Source organism: Orcinus orca, chromosome X, assembly GCF_937001465.1.
Source record: "Orcinus orca chromosome X, mOrcOrc1.1, whole genome shotgun sequence".
Classification (NCBI taxonomy): Eukaryota; Metazoa; Chordata; class Mammalia; order Artiodactyla; family Delphinidae; genus Orcinus; species Orcinus orca.
In genome coordinates, this window is record NC_064580.1 from 48,753,007 (window position 1) to 48,772,248 (window position 19,242).

The following is a 19,242-nucleotide window of genomic DNA, read 5'->3' on the forward strand; positions in this document are numbered from 1 at the left end:
AGTATGGGAAAGTAACTAGACTATAGACAGAGTAACCAGTCACAAAGCTAGAGTGAGCATCCAGGAAATGGATGGAGGCCAGCTGGAGAGATATTTAGAAGATACAGGGGGGAAGATTTGGTACCTTCTAAGAGGTGGGGGATGATAGAAAGAGACACATCTAGGATGACTCCCAGATTCATTTTAGGCTCAGGTGACTTGAGTAGATGATAGTGACATTCACTGAGATGGTGAATGTGGGTGGAGAAGGTAGATATATTAAGGGATTAGGAGTTGCCAGCCCCTCAGAAATCTAAAGCCAATATATGCCATGTTATCCCAGTAAACACTCAATACATGTAAGCCATTATGATCCCCAGCCAAGATCTCCTGTTCCTTTTCTTCAACCATTTCTCACACCACAATTTCCAGGCCACTTATAAATGTTTCTCTTAAACAGTGTGTGAACTGAATATAATGTAACAGACCTTGTTTGAGCACACAGGGATAAGGAATGAGGTGTTAACACAGTACAGATTCTCTTCAACTGACTGATTTTGTAAACTTGGGCAAGAACCTTTCTCCAAGTCTCAACTTCCTCATCTTTATGATGAGGAATGTTGTACTCAGTGATCTCTAAGCATTCATCCCAAGGGCACTGTCGGAGTCTCTGTCTCCCATGGTTCTTCCATCTTTTTCCCTTCCTCCAGCAAGTGAAACTTGGCAGCCCTGATTACATAGACTGTGACCATGAAAAGGTTCTGGAAGACTTTCTAAAGAGAATTGAGTGCTATGAGGTCAACTACCAACCCTTGGATGATGAACTAGACAGGTAAGAACCCAGAACCCCAAAGTAAAGGTCAGGATCCTTAGCCCGGTTTTGATGTCCTGTAGGACCTGGAGGAATGCCTTCTTTCTCTGGGCCTCAACTTTATTTGTAACATCAGGAAACTGTACTTGATTTGTCTTCAAGGGCCCTCCCAGCTCTAATTATCCATGAGGTGGTGATTCCTTGTTGTATAAGGTGTTCATCATAAGGGGCTTGAAGTAGTGTTTTCCTGAACAATGTGGACATATTAGGACCCTGATCTCAGGGGGGGAGAAATGCCTCTCTCCTGTGGTTGTTGCTATTATGTTTTCAAAAGTATTCTTCACACATGGATGACATTTCAGCTTCCAAACATGTTCACCTTTTTTGTTTCATTGAATCCCCTCGGCATCCCTGTTAAGGAGGCTGAAATAGGTCTTATGATCATAAATTTTCAAGAAGAGGAGATTGCATCTTAGAGAGCTGAAACCACTTGCTCAAGCTTCCACCACAAGTCAGGGGGTAGAGCTAGGATTCTAACTACATATTCTGTCTCTTAATCATGTCTGTTTTCACAACACGCATGCACCTTCAACCAGTAAGTATTTGGATTCTTTGGGCTATGGTGTACATTGGGGGTGTAAATAAGGGCAAGAGAGGTAGGTTCTATCCTCAGGTAGCTTCCATAGTGCTTTGACATATGGGAAGATACATTAAAAATATGAAACTTTCATTCACAATACCAACTAAAGATTGGAGAGGTGTTAGCTGGCAGTACAGGGAAGATGTGAGTTTTAGACGTAGGCTATACCCAGAACCTCACTTTCTTTCAAAATGGATTGTGATGAGAAGAGACCCTGGTCACTCAGACCCTTTGGACCCCAAGTAAGAAGTATAAGGAGACTTCTAACAGTCATCACCACCCAAAGAAGTTTAAAGAGCATCCTTCCAACTTTGTCCAACCAAAGTCCCCAGAGGTGAGCATTGTTACTGCCTCACTTCTTAGATGGGGAAACAGACCCACAGCAGGGCAAGGGCTTACCTGAGGCCACACAATGAGTGAGTAGCAGAATATATACTCAAATTCTTGTCTTCAAACTTCCATCATGGTTATCCTCCTCCCACATCCCTATATCATAAAAGTGCCACATGAGGCTTAGACACTCAGGTCAAGGGGCCTTGTGTACTATTGTGAATATTGTTCACTGTGCCAGGTCACGGGTACACTTGCTTTTCTCACCAAGACGTGTACTGGAGTAGGGGAAACTTTTTCAAATTTCCACAAAGGCACTGTATGAATAGTAGCATATGGTGGAAGAAGTTTGAAGGAGGGGAGCTAAAATGAAAGAACAGCATTGAGAAAGCCCCTAGCCTTTGGCCTAGACTGCTGCAGGTACTCGGTGTTTGATGAATCAGTTTGGGTCTGAAGACAACTGATTCTGAAAGTTGGCTTTATCTAATCGTTTTTCCATCAACAGACATTTACAATCCATGCATCAAGGCCCACTCCTAAGCTGTGCCCTAGGAACCCAAAGAGGGAAGGTCTATCTATCTCTGTTCTGATAGAATGCCCAGTTGGTTGAGGAAGACAATGAGTATGCAGTTGACCAGAATTGTGGTGATGGTAAAGCAAGTGGGGTGGGGGAACACAGAAGAGGGGACCCAGTCCAACTGGGAGGAAAAGGTCTGGAAGAACATGTTTACCCAGTAGGTGGACTAGACATGCGTTTAGGGCACCAGCAAGGTAGAGTCCACCAAAAATAAGAAAAGAAAATCTTGAAAGCTTTTAATAGTTTGTATTTCAAAAACAGCATCAAGGTAGTCAAAACAGAAAAAAATATAACCAGAACTCAGTAGACCTTCTTCATGTTATAATATAGCTTATAATTTTTATTTTAAATTACACATAATGGGGGTAAGCATTAGCTACTATAAGACTTTTGATGTGAAGTACCTTTAAATGACTTCATATGATCCTGGGCTCAAAGAAAACTTTCTAAGGAGAGTGAATGTACTGGTTCTTGAAGGATGGATGCATAGGAGCTCAACTTTGGAAATCAGGCAAATAACATATTTTCAAGGAAAGAGAACAGTACCTTGCAATGGCCTAGTTAAATCTGAATAAAAGTAGAGGAGTACAGAGAATATTTCAGCAAAAGCATTAAGGCTAGAATGAAACAGAGAAGTTATGAGCATAGACATGGAACACTGAGGTGAGGCAAAGCAGGACCAGTGTATGAAGGCACCTAAAATGTCAGACTAAGCTACAGAATTTGGAAGTTCTCCTAGAGCCACTCAGGACCTAGTACCAGAAACAAGGCAACAAGGCTACATCAGATATTTTCTACTTAGGTTCTGAGAGTCATAGATGAGATGGTTGGAGAGTTTGACATTAGGCAAATCAATTCCTCTCTCTGTGTTTCAGTTTCCTCACCTATCAGAGATAATAATCTCTGCTTCCTAGGATGGTTATGAGGATTTATGCACTTTGAAGCCCCCACCCCTGCCAGGTGCATACATACACACAAAATGGTCAGCAAATGCAAGTGGCCTGTGAGATGTTGGAGACAGTCAGGGACACAGAGGATTACTGTTTCTCTCTGAGTATGTCAGCAGTGTGAGCCAAAAAAGAGAGAACCCTAGATGCCTGAAGTGTGAGGAGTGAAAGTAAAAAGACAGTCTGGCTCAAACTGAGATTGAGGAAAGGAGAGAAAAGGAGATGGTAGCAGGCAGTGAGCTCCTCAGAGTGGCCAGGAACCAAGTCTCTAGAACAGGTACCCAGAACAGGGCAAGGCATAGCACCTTGTCAGAGGAAAGGTAGGTGAGAGCTGGGTTATGGAGGAAGCTTGAAGGCAGGGTGTGTGGTTGGGGCTTTCTCTTGGGATCAGCCTCTCCAACATCAGCCCCTGAGCTGCCCTTGCTCCTGCTTGGGCTGGCCCAGCCACCTGTCCTACATCAAGATCTTCGACGTGGGCACACGCTACATGGTGAACCGACTGCAGGACCACATCCAGAGCCGCACAGTCTACTATCTCATGAACATCCACGTCACACCCCGCTCCATCTACCTATGCCGGCACGGTGAGAGTGAACTCAACCTCAGAGGCCGCATCGGAGGTGACTCTGGCCTCTCAGCTCGGGGCAAGCAGGTAGGGATGGCCCCATGCACTCAGAGGTTTTGGCTGATCTGGTCCAGGTGGGCTGTGGGTTGGTGGGGTGGCTGCTGCCTGGGTCCTGAGGATGGGGGTACTCAGTGGCAGGATAAAAGCAGGTTCTGGTCACTCTTGCTCTTCCACCCCATCAGCCACTCAGTTTTGACCCACTGAATGGCTCCCAAGTGCCAACAGCATCTGCAAGTCCGATGGCTTGGTCCAGGCCTTCCCAGATCTGGCTGCTCCTCCAGCCCCATTACAATAAGCACCCTCTCTCCTGCCTGACTGGTCCCCTCATCTTTCTCACAACTCTGTGCTTTTGCTTGTGCAGCTTCCCCACCGAGGCTGTCCTCCTCTGTCCCCTCTGTCAGCTGGTGACCGTCATTTGCACAGATACCTGCCTTAAAGTGCCCCACCTTTGAATCCGTCTTCTCCTCCATTACTCAGGGCTGATTCTACTCCCCCAAACCCCCACTACAGGTTATCACAGGGTCAGCACTTGTCCTCCCCCAGTTACCGCTTCTTTTCTGCCCTCCCTGCTCCACCCCTTCCAGGACCCATCTCCTGCTCCATGAGCTGGTCCAGGAAGCCCTCCCCTGTCCTTTCCTGCCCTCCTAGTCAGGTCACCTGGGCTCCATCCCCCCCATTTCTGGCCCATCTCTGACCCTCATGGTGGGAGTCTCTTTGTAGCTGAGAATAGTGAGCTGCACATTATGGGTGCTGGCCAATTAAAGAGACACATTTTCCCATATTTGGCCCTGACCCTGGGCTTGTTAACACAGTTATTGTTCTTGCTGGGAGGATGGCTTGGGGTGGAACAAGTGGGAAATGAGGTGCAGGAGGGAGGGAATGTCCTCTCTTATTGGACACCTCTGCACATTCACGGCACCGTCTGCTTCCACATGTGTGGCCTCATTTAATCTTCATAGCAGCTCTGTGCAGTGGCCATTACTGTCACTGATTTATGGATGAGGAGGCTGAGGCCCACACAGGAACAGAGAGTGGCCCCTGGTCACACAGCCAGTAAAGGACAGAGCCAGGACTGAAAACCAGGCCTTCATGCTTGCTCCTCAGCCTCCCCCCACTGCAGAGCTGGCAGTATCACAGGCAAGGCATCACACCGGAAGGCCTGGTCCTCCTGGATCATTTTCTGTTACTTTCAGACTGGTAGCCTCCCCTCGAGGTAGACTCTGACCTCTGACTCTCGCCTCTCTCGCAGAGTCAGAGACCACTGGAGGAGCCACCCTAGCCCGTGGCACCACCTACAGCCAGGGGTCTCTTGGTTAGGGCTGTCCGTGGCTTTGCCTGCACAATTTAGCACCCAGTTTGGACACGTGGCCATCTCCACCCAACATGCCTCCTTGAACACAAGTGTGCACATGTACATGCACACGCCTGGCCCCAACCTTCATGCTAAAGGGCACAGTGCACCATGCATTGTTTACAAAGCAGTTTCCCATCAACTGTCACCCACCACCAATCACAGTAGCTCTCACTTACTATGTGCCAGGGAGCGCTCTGGGTGCTCCCGGTCCACTACCCAATGTGACACTCACAGAGACCAGGCTGAGTGAGCTAACGCTGTTTACATTTTATAGGCAGGAGATATGAGGCCAGAGATGGCCAGGGACACGTCCCAGGCCACACAGGCATAACCCCCATCGTCTGTCTCCCAGTCAGCACTCCTTCCACCAGAGCACACTGACTGCTGACTCATAATCCATAATTAGAATGTGTGTACACAATGCCTATATTTGTACATAAAAATGTGTGCCTGTACCTGTACATTTGTGCAGATGTTCCTCACACACCATCTGTGATGAATAACATGCCTGTATGCAGAAGAATAGCGAACCACTTGCTCATCTGGGCTCCCACAAACCTAAGTGGTTCCTTTTAGTGCTGTCACTGTTTCCCTCACTGGACTGACCATGTCTTAATAACAGGACACCCCAGTACGCAGCACATGGCCACACACACTCAGTAAATGTTTGAATGCCCTTAGAACCTGGGTACCAGGTCCCCTGCTCAAACAATGAGAATTCACAGGGTCAAAGGGAAATGTACCCCACATCCCACCCCCATACACTTCCAGACCACACTCAGAGTACCCAGAACACTAGAATTTCCTGCCCAGAGTCTGCTTCCATTACCTACATGGGCACATCCCAGAGTCTTTTCACCTGAGAAAAGGCCATGTCACAGAAGTGTTCACCCCTAGGCAAAGGGGTGGCCAAGGGGTTACTGTTTGTGTGTTATGGAGATTGGTGGAGATATGGTGTGGACAGAACTTGTTCCTGTGACTGGATTATCCATAAACGTGTACTCAAGGCACCTAGGAGTGCAGGATGGAGCAGAAATGGGAAAAGGAGGGAAGTAGACTATGAGTGGAGTGCTTCCATTTGTACTTTTGTCCCAGGCTCCACAAATGTTAGAGGTGGGCTGTTTGAATAAATGAACAATCAAGTAGGAGGTTCTGTGAGCAAACATCAGTGAATGCACACGCGCACATATGCACATATACACACATAAATACACATATTCTTCTCTATTCCCTTGGTTCTTAGTCACATGGGCAAGAGTATGACTTTTTATAAATTGGGAATATTTAAGCTCTACTTTTGCTTGTTCATCGTCACTCCATTATTTGTGGCAGATCTGAAATTCTTCTCATGGTCACCCTGTCTTCTTTCATCTCTCTTTCTCCCCTGCTCTCCTCCTTTGCACCCCTACTCCCCAGTATGCCTATGCCCTGGCCAACTTCATTCAGTCCCAGGGCATCAGCTCCCTGAAGGTGTGGACCAGCCACATGAAGAGGACTATCCAGACAGCTGAAGCCCTGGGTGTTCCTTATGAGCAGTGGAAGGCCCTGAATGAGATTGATGCGGTGAGATGGAGGGGGATGGATTTCCCGGTGGATGGTGAGGCTTGACTCTAGGCTTATACCCTGGATTGCCTCTACTCTGGCTCATATGGGGAACCTAATTAATTCGGCAAACATTTCTTGTGCTAAACACTGTTCTGTGTCTTGGGGATCCAGTGAAGGCCAGAACAGACAAGATATTTACTCTCATGGAGCCCAAAGGCAGGCCGTGAATAAGACATTGCTTTGCATGTGACAAAAGTTTGTGAGAGGGGAAGTACAAGGGACTATAGAGTCTCAGAAGGTGAGGGTACTCTTGACAAGACAGTGGTGGAAGATTTAGAAGGAAAGCTTCCTAGAGGAAGCTGGAGATGAGACAAGAAGCAGGCAAAATGGACTGGGGTGAGGGATAATTTTAATTCGAGAAATAGGGAACAGTTCATGTGAAAGCCCAGAGGTAAGAAGAGAGCATGGCATGTTTAGGGAACTGAGGAAAAATAGCAGAGAGTCTGGGACAGTGAGTGTGAGGTCTGGAGAGAAGGGAGATGAGGTTGGAAATGAAGACAGCTTATAGGGCTTTATAGCCCATGTTGAGGGATTTGGATGCTGCCCTAAAAATGGGAAGCCATTGATGTGGTCTAAGTCAAGGAGGAGTGGCCTGAATGTGATTCACGTTTACTTAAAAAAAGACCACTCTGGTCATGTGTGGAGACTAGGTGAGAAGAAGGCCAGAATGAGAATGCATACCGGTATGGAGATGGCTGCATTTGTCTAGGCAAGAGGTGAGGGTGTGATGGCCCATATGTATATTGGAGATGAAATGAAGAAGAAAAATTTGGTAAATATTTCATATGACCCTCGTGACATGGCAGTCTCTCATTAGAGTCAGGTTTTTCCATGAGCTTCTTGAGAAAGTGTTTCCTCTCCATTGTCTCACCTGTACTATAGGTACACTGACCTCAGGTTAGACACTAAAGTAAAAGCTTCACTACAGATATAGATAGCTTGTGTGTAGGTAGGTTAACCTGATTGCCTGCTAGATAAATACAGAGAAGTATGTTTGTGTATACATAATACATATATGCTTAACTGTAGATGTACAGAGGCACACATATTTAGAAAAGGGATATACAGCATTGTTATACATATCACATATATTTGTTATAAAATACATGCAAGCAACAGTTCATCATAATTGTTCAGTTATTGTTTGTTTCTGGCCCACATGTGGTGTAAACATTTATTGGATACCTACTCCATTTCAGGCTCTGGAGTAGTGCTGGAGACAGAGATTGGTTCCTGTCTTCACTGGGTTTTCAGAAAAAAACAGGGTAGACAGAGGAATGCAAAATAGTGTGCATGATACAGCCTCTGATGGGTTAGAATGTGGGCACACAGATGTTGGGGCAAGGCATCTGACCCAGCCATGATCTGCCTAGAGGAAGTGATGCCTAGCTAAAGCCTAAGGGGTGAGTAACAGTGAGCCAGAGAGAGAGGATCAGGAATAGTATGTCACGCAGAGAAAGCAGAATAAGCAAAGAGGGAATTGTGTGTGTGTGTGTGTGTGTAGACCTACTAAGGTCATAGCAGTGCAGATGGAGAGGGAAGAAAAAGGAATATATCTGAGAGAAATTTAAGAGGTAGAATCTCAGGAATTAGCTATGAGGGGATGGGTAAGGAAGAAGGAAGAATTTAGAATGATGTCTAATTTTCTGGTTTCTTTTCCATTCAGTAATATATTAATAATTAGATATATTAATCTAATAACATTAGATTAAATTAATCTATTTAAATTACTATATAATCTAAATAATATTAATTAATATAATAATATATTCTATTGATTGAGTTTTTAAAATGTGCCTTGTACATTCTGTACTAGTCTCTTTTACATATATTATCTCTAATATTCAAACTACTGTTGTGAGGTAGTTATAATTATCCTTATTTTGCAGATGAGGAAAATAAAATTCAGAGAAGTTAAGCAATTTTCCTTGTCAATAAAGTCAGTGGCCACTTCCACAGGCAACAGGCTCCCAGCATGCCTCAGAATATAAAGTCAAAGCCAATCTGGAAGGACCTTGTGTATATACAGGGTGCACTTTCTCCTATGGACAGTGTCAGTTGCAGGTTTGACACTGCCTGTCTTCTTGTAGGCTGGGGCAGGGGTGAACCTAAACCCTAAGGGAAGCTTGGTTGATGGCTCAAAAGACAACAACCAGAGCACATTGCTCCCCTACAGGAAGGTCTACTTGGAATCTACACAACCAGAAGGAAATCTTACAAACCCAACATCACTTCCCACCTCTACCAGCAGCCACCTCACTTCTGTGGATTTCTCAGTGGGAACTCATTCTCTGAGCCCTTGATTCCTTTGGGTGTGGAGAGTGTGTCTCCCCAAGGACCACTCTGAAACTGTTAGGAATTTACTAATTCTTGCCTTCTGAGAAGTCTGTGGATACCTGTTTCTTTATCTGCCAGAGGTCCTGGAGCAGAGGTGTGGGCAGGAGGGATGGGAAATGCTATAACACAAGAAAGCACTGCTGTGGATGTGCGCACACACATGCGCCTGCCTACACAGTCACAGACATCCACCATAGGTATGTTTACACTCACAGACATGTACTTCACAGACACATGGACCCAATAGTCAAACACAGGTTCCCTCTCAGATGCATTTACCAATCATATTTGCACCATTCATGCACACACATGCACACTTACAGACAGACACACCTAGAGATACATATCACACTCACCATAGACACACATGCAGTCTTTGCATATATCTACATCACATAGACACATAGAGGCATACCAGGGACATATAAACAGTACAGACACATAACCTCAATCATATTACCACAGATTAATGCAGACCTTAGACATAGGTACACAGATACTCACACATATAATCAGGGACATACACACTCACAGATACACATACCACAGACACACTGAGACCCACATGGAGGGACAGACCACAGAGACACCCATGCAGGCAGATTCTTAGATGATCAGACAGTCTTCATACACACACACTCACACCAATACACTATAGATATGCTGAGACAAAAACACAACCAACAGCATAGAACCTAAAACATACCACAAATACACACCATAATCATGCTGCACACACACAGATAAACACAGTCACAAATCCCCACAAATTTATAAAAGTACACACTCATATATACAATGTACACCTATAAACCTTTGGAGACAACCATAGAGAAACACCAGATACCCACCATACACTCAGCCTGAACACACCTATACACATGCACTCATTCTCACATCCACACAGCTACACACCTTGTGCATACATACACACATACATTCAGACAACAGACGCAGACCTAGAGCTGTGTTCACAGAAACCCAGGTGCTTGTGTGCTAACGTTCCACAATCATTGGCTTCAGAACTATGGTAAAGGTTGTGGGGATTTCAACTTGTGAATACTTTTGTCCCCAAATAATTTTTCTCAGGGTGTCTGTGAGGAGATGACCTACGAAGAAATCCAAGAGCACTACCCTGAAGAATTTGCACTACGAGACCAAGATAAATATCGCTACCGCTATCCCAAGGGAGAGGTAAGGTTTGGAGGGGTGACCAGACTCTTAGGACTCCTCCCCAGTATCTCTATTCCAACTACCAGGATTCCATATTTTCCTAGACAGCTTTAAAAACAGGGTAAAGCAAATTTTGCAGCATCTTCCATCCCGCAAGGCATATGATTATCTGGCCCTTTGCTCTCTCATTCTTAGCTATAGGCAACAGATTCCCCTTTTTTTAAAAGCTACACATTTGCCTGATTATTTTCCTGTCTTCTTTCAGGAGGACTCACTTTGTCCTAAACTTTGAATTTGATATCCTTACACTAAAGGTATTTGAAATAGTTCAATATACTCTAATTTCCTGACATTTTATTGCCAAGTTGCCTAAAGCTCCAGCCTCTCTGGACTGTGGGTTGGAGTCCCAAGGGACAATGGCTAATGGTTTATCCAACTTCTTTGCCACCACATGAACCAGACTATCAGTTCCCTATTCCCATGTGAGGTAAATCCTCGTTGTTTTCAACCCAGTCTCCATTTAGCCAGTTCCACATGTTAGAATATTTGTTAGTCATACTCCATTTTTGATAGATTCCAGGGAACAATTATCAGAAAGCAGGATATCAGAGAAGAAACAATAGATATCCTGTGTTACAAAGCACTTTCACATGTGTATTTTCATCCTCAAAAATGACATTATGAAGTCAGTCCGACTTTGCCCTCATTTTCCTTTATATATTTTGAGGTTATGTTGTTAGAGGCATACAAAATTAAAGCAATTATATCTCCTTAGTGAATTGTATATTTTATTATTACATAGTGAGCAAGCCTCTTTCCCCCTAATAATGCTTTCTGCCTAAAAGTGTATTTTATATGATATTAATATAGCTATATAAGATTTCTTCTGGTCAGTATTTGCTTAGTTCATCTTTAGTCATTTACTTTCAACTTCTCTGTGTATTTTTGTTTTGTTTCTTATAGACAGCGTATAGTTGACTTTTATTGGTTTTAATAAAAATTGAAAATGTATGTCTTTTGAATTGTAAATTTGGTACACTTACTTTTATTGTAATTACTGATTTATTTGAACTTCTTTCTATTCTCTTATTTTGAGCTCTCTAGGCTTAGTTTATCTTTTCTCTTTTCCTTCCTTCTTTAGAATTGATAGAGTTTTTACATCTATATTTGACTTATACAATCTCCTTTCTTTTAGAGTTACTCTTAACATTTTAATATGTGTGATTGACAAAATCTAAAAATCAATATCTCCACCCACCCCCTAAAACAATATAAAAATGTTACAACTCTGGTCACTCCCTCTCTTAACTTACATGTTAATTGTTGTTTTATATTTTACTTCAAACTTGTGTCTTATCCCCCAGATGACTTATTATTGTTATTAATAGATTTATTATTGTAAGCACAACTTACTAAGTAGATGTTGATTGAATTAATGCTTACTGAAGCACTTCAATTTACAACAATCTATCAGAATATATCACTATTTGTTCCTATAATACCAACATATTATATTTTTTAAGTTAAATCAATATTACCAGAGTAGAATTACTATAAATGCTAGACAAAATAGAGCTACTTCCAAACACTTAATAAACTTTGTACCCACATAGATGGATTTTTTCTTTTTTAAAAATTTTGTTGGATTATAGTTGATTTACAATGTTGTGTTACTTTCAGGTGTACAGCAAAGTGATTCAGTTATACATATACATATATTCATTCTTTTTCAGATTCTTTTCTCATAAAGGTTATCACATAATTTTGAGTAGAGTTCCCTGTGTTATACAGTTGGCCCTTGTTGGTTATCTATCTTATATATAGTAGTGTGTGTCTCCTAATTTATTCCACCCCCCCCCAATTTTCCCCTTTGGTAACCATAAATTTGTTTTTGATATCTGTAAGTCTGTTTCTGTTTTGTAAATAAGTTAATTTGTATCATTTTTTAAAAATGAGATTCCACATATATGTGATATCGTATGATATTTGTCTTTCTCTGACTTACTTCACTTAATATGATAAGTGAAGTGAAGCATCCATGTTGCTGCAAGTGACATTATTTCATTCTTTTTTATGGCTGAGTAATAGTTCATTATATATATATATATATATATATATATATATATATACCACATCTTCTTTATCCATTCATCTGTTGATGGACATTTAGCTTGCTTCCATGTCTTGACTATTATAAATCGTGCTGCAGTGAACATTAGGTGCATATATCTTTTCAAATTATGGTTTTCTCTGGATATATGCCTACGAGTAGGATTGCTGGATCATATGATAGTTCTATTTTTAGTTTTTAAGGAACCTCCATACTGTTCTCCTAGATGGATTTTATATAGTGGAAAAGGGGTAAAATCACTTATCCAATTAAAATATAATTCTTATTCGCTAAAAAATAATATTGTATACAGTCAGTGTTTATTTAGATTTAGCCACATATATCCAATTCCCTTGACCATTCCCTTGATCATTCTTTCTCCTTACAGCTGAAGTTTTCCTTCTGGGTTCAATGTCTATCTTCCTTTAGAAGTTTCTTTAGGAGGATCTGTTGGTAGTAGACTCACCTTTCTTTTTGTCTAAAAATGTCTTTAAGGAGGGGTGGCTCTTAATCCTAGATGGTATTTTGGCAAGGTATAAAACTCTAGGATGACAGTTTTCTCTCGGCACTTTGGAGATATTGTCCCCACTGTCTTCTGGCTTCTAACATGGTTAAGAAGTCTCCTGAAATTCTAATTGTCATTTCTTTTCTCTCTGGCTGCATTTAGGGTCTTTGGGTCTCTATGGCTTTTAGTTCCACTCTGATATGTCTAAATATTAATTTCTTTTCATTTATCTTGCTTGGGGTTAATTGGACTTCCTGAATCTGAGGACTAGGATTCTTCATCGATTCTAGAAAATTCCCAGACATTATATCTTTAAATATTCCTCTCTCATATTTTCTCTATTATCTCCTTGAAATGCAATTAGATGTGTGTTAGTCCTGTCTCTATCCTTTATGTCTCCTAACTTCTTCTTATTTTCAATCTCTTTGCTACATTCTGAGTAATTTCTTCAGCTCTATCTTCCAGAACAGTATTTCTTGAATTGTATCTAATCTGCTGTTTACTCTATCCATTGAGTTTTCCATTTTAATGACTATATCTTTCATTTATAGAAATTCTACTTAGTTCTTTTTCAAATCTAGATCATATATTCAATAGCATCTTATTTCTTCCTTACATTTTTGATTCAATCTTTTATTTCTTTCAAAATCTCAAGCATATTCATTTTATATTGTGGATCCTTTATCTTAAGTTGTTAGGGTTCTTGTTGTTTCTGCTTATTTTTACTCATGATAGCTTATTTTCCTTGCATGTTATGTGAGCTTCAGTTTGATGAAAATTTATCTATGGGAATCCCATGCAGTCTGAGTTGAGAGAATCCAGAGAGAATTTCCATTTGCTTCTTCCAGACACTCTTGGGAGCTAATGACTTAAAATCACTTTTTATTAAACTCTCAGCTTAGCATTTTCTAAAACACATAGGTAGTATAATTCTCAACCACAAATCCACCTGAGGATAGGCTTGTGGTTATACATTCTTACAGGAGGCTTTTCCTAATTTTTTCCACCAAGAGTCAGGCAGAGACATATATTTTCTTACTGTTTCCCTTTGCCTGTGGATATATTTTTTAGTTTATAGTTTTTCTGAGGATGTAGTCCTTTGAAGGTCTCAGATTTTTGTGAGAGTCTCAGTCCCAAATCCCCATCTCGTACACACCTAAGGCCTTGTCTCGTGTTTCTATAAGGTTTTAAAAGCTCAAGTCTCTTGGATACTGTGATTGGCAAATGCCCTCATGGGAGTTGTGGCTTCTATATCCATTTATCACTGTTTTTTTCAGTTTTTCTTCATTTTGGAACCATATATTCATAACGTTTCCTTCATTTTCTTGAAAGATCAGCAGTGCAGACATTTATTTTATCCAGATTTTCTAGGGAATTTTAGTGGAAATTTTATTATTGTTATTTACTCTACTATATTGGTTGCCCCATTTAATAGATGAGAAACTAAGGCCCTAAGAAGGAAGTGAGTTGCCTAAGGTCATACTGCTGGACCAACAACGGAACTGGCACCACAGCCAAGTTTTCCTGATTCCTAGTGTAGAGTTCTTCTCCTCTGGGCAAATGTGCCTCATCTCCTCTTCTTACCCAAGTGTTTCTCTCCCTTTCAGTCCTATGAGGATCTGGTCCAGCGTCTGGAGCCAGTTATAATGGAGCTAGAACGGCAGGAAAATGTATTGGTGATCTGCCACCAGGCTGTCATGCGGTGCCTCCTGGCCTACTTCCTGGACAAGAGCTCAGGTACCACTGTTCTCTCTGTTCCTGGCATGGGAGCTGCATGTGAGTTGAGACTCTGACACCAGAAATTGGTGGTTTATATCTTAATAGTTAAGAGCACGGGATCTAGAGCAAGGGTGCATGTGTTCAAGTTCTTGCTCTGTCACATAATACTTTTGGCAAATTACTTTAACCTCTCTGTTCTCAGTTTCCTTATCTGTAAAATGGGGAGAATAATGATGAAGTTTAAATAAATGAACATATTTAACATAAAGAGCTTAGAACAGTTCATGACACAAAGTATGGGCCATATAAGTGTTAGCTGCTATTATTAATATCAGTGTTACTCTGAGATAACATTTTCAAAGCCAACCTTAACAGTCTGCCTCAACCTGAAAAAGATGAGCCAGTATTTGTCTGAGGCATGCTGTTCTCAGGTGGAACGGGACCTCTTGTGGTCTCTTGATTTTGATTATAGGTTTCTGTCTTTGCTATAGGGATGATTTCCCCAAGATATTGATGTTTTCATTTAAAATTTTTAAATGATAATTTCTTTTTATAAAAAACATCTAGATATTTTAATTTACAGAGTATCTACACTGACTACAAATACTGAAATGCAAACTAAGGCAGCTGGCCTGGCAAGAGACTGTTGTGTCACCTTCAGGTGGGAGAGTCCATTTCTGACATGAATGCTGAAGCATTGACATCTCCAGGATACTGGAGGGAGGGAGTGTGAGGACAATGCAAAGTCATATTTGAAGTGTACAATATCCTGCAGACTTGGATCTTTTCTATGACGCTAGCTTCCAAGCAAAGGGCACTTGTAATATGGAGTCATCTAGAATTGGAACCCCTGGGACTTGAAAACTTGACATTGGACAAGTAATTTCCTCTGCTTGGTCCTCAATCTCTTCAATGGAAAAAAGATGACAGGGGGTGGGGTGGTGCTGCTAGATTTCTGATACTGTCCACATCTCTACTGCTCAGTACTATTTTTGAGACTGTGAGGCCGGTCTTGTAACCCCAACTGTGCAGAAGAGGAAATGGAAGCTCTGAGGGATGAAGGAATTGCCCAAGATCACAGGGCTCAAGGAGAGGTACCAATCTCAGGTGCATTCCAGAGGCCTCTCACTTCAGACACATGTGAGGTGCATGGGAAGCACATGCATCTCCCGTTTGCACACTGCTTTACCCACTTACTAACCACTTTCATGCACAGGCCATGCCATCTTCTCACAGCTGTCTTAAGAGCTGGGCCAGGCAGGGCTGGGCACATGCTCTTGCCCCTATCACTCACGTGAGGAAACTGAGACCCAGAGAGATGGTGTGACTGAGAACTCAGACCCATAAGACCTCAGAGCTGGGTCCAATCCTGTGCTATGAGAGATAGGAACTTTAGGGACCAGAAAGGGAAAAGACAGGGCTGAGGTCACTTGTGCAGGCAGTGGCAGAGCTGGGTCAGAGACCTCAGGCAAGTCGCTTCCCTTCTCTGAATCTATTTTGTCATGTGTGCAGTGAGGAACAGTAACTCCCGCAGAGTATCAGTGAGGATGGAATGAGATAGTGCACCAAAAGCACTGGGCCCAGCACCTGAAGATGATGGTGACAAAGGCAAGGAGGAGGAGCAGACTGGTTGCCCAGGAAATTGCCAAATCTTATGTGTCAGGAGGCTGAGTGGTCAGTGGCAGGCCTTAAAAGCCTACGGTGAACCTCAGGGGCAGGGAGGCCGTGAGGGGTGGAGTTCTGGCAAAATGAAGGGAGATGGGGAGCCGTATAGGTTGCCTGGGTGGTCAGGAGGGTGGATGTCTGCAGAGAGGAGTGAGGTGGGGGTGTCACCCCACAACACTGTGAGTCCCTCGAAGGCAGTGGAAGCAGACTGCAGTGGGAAGAGCACACATTTGGCCTCAAAGCATCCTGGGCTCGAGTCCCAGCACTGCCACTTCCTGGCTGTGGGACATAGGGCAAGTGCCTTCCCTCTCAGAACCTCAGTGTCCTCATCCATGGAATGGGCCTGATCATCACCTCCCATCAGGGCTGTCTGAATGTCATCAAGGCCATACGAGTAATTGCATGCGAATATTCAGAACAGCTTTATACATAATCCTCAGTAACTGGAAACAAGTGAATCGGTGAATGCTTGTCCATCAACAAGTGTCCCAGGAGTCAGAGGGCACAGGCCTGGGCTGGGGAGAAAGCTGCGGGAGCTGCCAAGGTGCACGCACACCTCAGCCACGGCCCCAGCGCATAGTAGGGCCTCAGAAAACACTTGCTGGGACCTGTTGTGGGCCTTTGTGGTGGGGGAGCCCATGGAAGGGCTGAGGTTGGGGCGGGAGGGAGGCCTGCCTTGGTCTTATGTTTGCCCTGTGGGTGAGGAAGTCGGCCACCTCCAAGGTGACCATCCACAGCGTCTGGGGGACCCAGGGTCTGTCTGCGATCTCCAGGGCCCTCCTTCCTCCCTGCTCCTGAGGCTGCCTCTCTGCTCTCTTCCTCCTTCCCCACCCTGCTCTCAGCACTGTCTCTGAAGACTGTGGGGGAGAAGGGCCCAGGTGAAGACAACCATGGGGAAGGGGGTGGAAAGGGAGAGTGCTGCAAGCCTGGAGGCCTGGGGAGGTGGTGCCTTCCCCAGCACCCTGTCTCTGAGGGCTGCTCTCTCCTCCTTTCTAGATGAGCTGCCTTATCTCAGGTGCCCTCTGCACACAGTGCTCAAACTTACACCTGTGGCTTATGGTGAGTCCCCTACCTTCATCTGGGGAAAAGCACATAGACACCATGAGCATGCCTGCAATGCCTAGCATTTTCCCAGAAGAGTCCTGAGAGAGATTTCCTGGGTGGGTAGTTGGATGTCTTGGTAGAGGCAGGGCTTGTGATAGCAAGATGAGAATGGGGAAGGACTGAGGTGGCCTCTAAATCTGGGACCTGGCCCCAGCTTTCTCTGTCTCTACCAGAGCACCAATCATACAGCACAAAGCTGTAGAAGAGGGGGTCCCCAAAAGGGACCAGATGAATAAGTGTATGTTGGGGCCAGATTTGAAGAGAGGGTTCAAAGACCAGCCCGGGCAGTTGAGACTCTCTTTGGGGGCATTAGTCAGCTCTGGAATGTTCATGAGCGATGAAGAGACAGACTCAAATCTATTCTGGAGTATGAAGAGGGCAGATGGTGTACTGAAACCTGGATTAGTGTTCAATCCACAGGGATGGAGCTAAGGGGGCTTCCATAGGCATTGGGCCTCCTCTGCCCGCTCCAGGCCCCAATGATACCACCCTCCTCTTTCTTCAGGCTTCCTAGAACTCCCTTGTGACCTTCCACACCTCTGATGTTGCCATAACCACATAGTTCTGGAAATAAACTTTACCTGGGACTGGTCCCCACAAGGCAGAGGCCCCAGGACTCTTCCACCACTTTAGCACCTAACACAGCTGGGAGGATCCACAGAGCTCCATTGTTATTATTAGGTTTCTGTCTCACAGACACGAGCTGGGGAGGGGTGCAAAAATCATCTCTTGTCATCTCTCATTCCCATTGACAACTGGGCAAGGGAGGCTCAGAGAAGTCTGAGACTATTAGGGGCAGAGCTGGGGGGATGCCCCATTCCTGTATCTTAGGCCTAGTGTCTTCCCCTGACATCACACAAGTGGTCTAAATTCCCCTCCCTAAAGGGCAGTCACAGTCTGCACACAGCATGGAGCTGGGGGTGTGGGTGGTGACGGGTGGAGGAGGGAATGACACCTCAGGGAAGACCTGTGCTTACCCGGGTGGCTTATGGATGAACGGGCTGTTCTTTTCTGAGGCTGCAAAGTGGAGTCCATCTACCTGAACGTGGAGGCTGTAAACACACATCGGGAGAAGCCTGAGGTAGGTGAGGGACTCTGTGTCCTAAGCTGGCACGTGGTGAAAGCACCCTCCCCTGCAGAAAGGCAGCCCCAGTCCCACAGAGCTTGGGTGTTTCCACCAACAGGTAGAATAACCAGCACCCAGAAATGCAGGAACCACAGCCCAGACCCGAGGCACCCTAGACACGCACAGCTAGAGCAACCCTGCCTAAAAGGCCTCTGGCTGAGGTTCCCCCAGGCTTGCCTGAGAAGAGGGTCAGGATCCAGGCTTGGCTGAAATAGGGGAGCCTGGCAGTGAGGACAAGAGGCAGGGAGGGGTGGGGGCTCCACACTGCTGGCTGCTTCCTGCTAATACTGGGTTCTCTCCTCTCAGAATGTGGACGTCAGCCGGGAACCTGAGGAAGCCCTGGACACTGTCCCTGCCCACTACTGAGCCCTTTCTAAGACATAAAACTGCCTCTGTCCTCGCTATCTTTCACGTTTAGGAGCTGCTATTGTTGCTCTTCTCTTACACTGAGAACACTCTGGAGTTGGCCTCACTGAAAGAGACCTGCTTCCAGTGAAGAAACCCTCATCAGCTCCAAAACAGGTCTTGATTTCTAGCTACAACTAAGGAGCTGTCTAGGTCAGGATGAAACTTTTTCCTTCTTAATTCCTATTTCCTGATCAATAAAGACTTCTCTTACTGCCTACAAAAGGGGA

At 44.1% G+C, this 19,242-nt stretch overlaps 1 protein-coding gene across 7 annotated transcripts in view; it reads left to right on the forward strand.

Moving 5' to 3' along the window:
* PFKFB1 (6-phosphofructo-2-kinase/fructose-2,6-biphosphatase 1) overlaps positions 1-19,237 on the forward strand; it is an 87,385-nt gene extending 68,148 nt beyond the window's left edge. For 3 of the 7 annotated variants that reach the window (XM_049704607.1, XM_033414786.2, XM_004284747.4), the window contains 8 exons: positions 690-811; positions 3,729-3,936; positions 6,680-6,826; positions 10,295-10,399; positions 14,601-14,730; positions 17,374-17,436; positions 18,498-18,562; positions 18,914-19,237. In XM_049704607.1, the coding sequence (XP_049560564.1) occupies positions 690-811; positions 3,729-3,936; positions 6,680-6,826; positions 10,295-10,399; positions 14,601-14,730; positions 17,374-17,436; positions 18,498-18,562; positions 18,914-18,973 (900 nt within the window). In that variant the 3' untranslated portion in view covers positions 18,974-19,237. Of the gene's footprint in view, positions 1-689; positions 812-3,728; positions 3,937-6,679; positions 6,827-8,757; positions 8,933-10,294; positions 10,400-14,600; positions 14,731-15,295; positions 17,307-17,373; positions 17,437-18,497; positions 18,563-18,913 lie in introns of those variants that run through there. The other 4 variants (XM_033414791.2, XM_033414787.2, XM_033414792.2 and 1 more) reach the window with 4 other exon arrangements.
* The last annotated feature ends 5 nt before the right edge of the window (positions 19,238-19,242 follow it).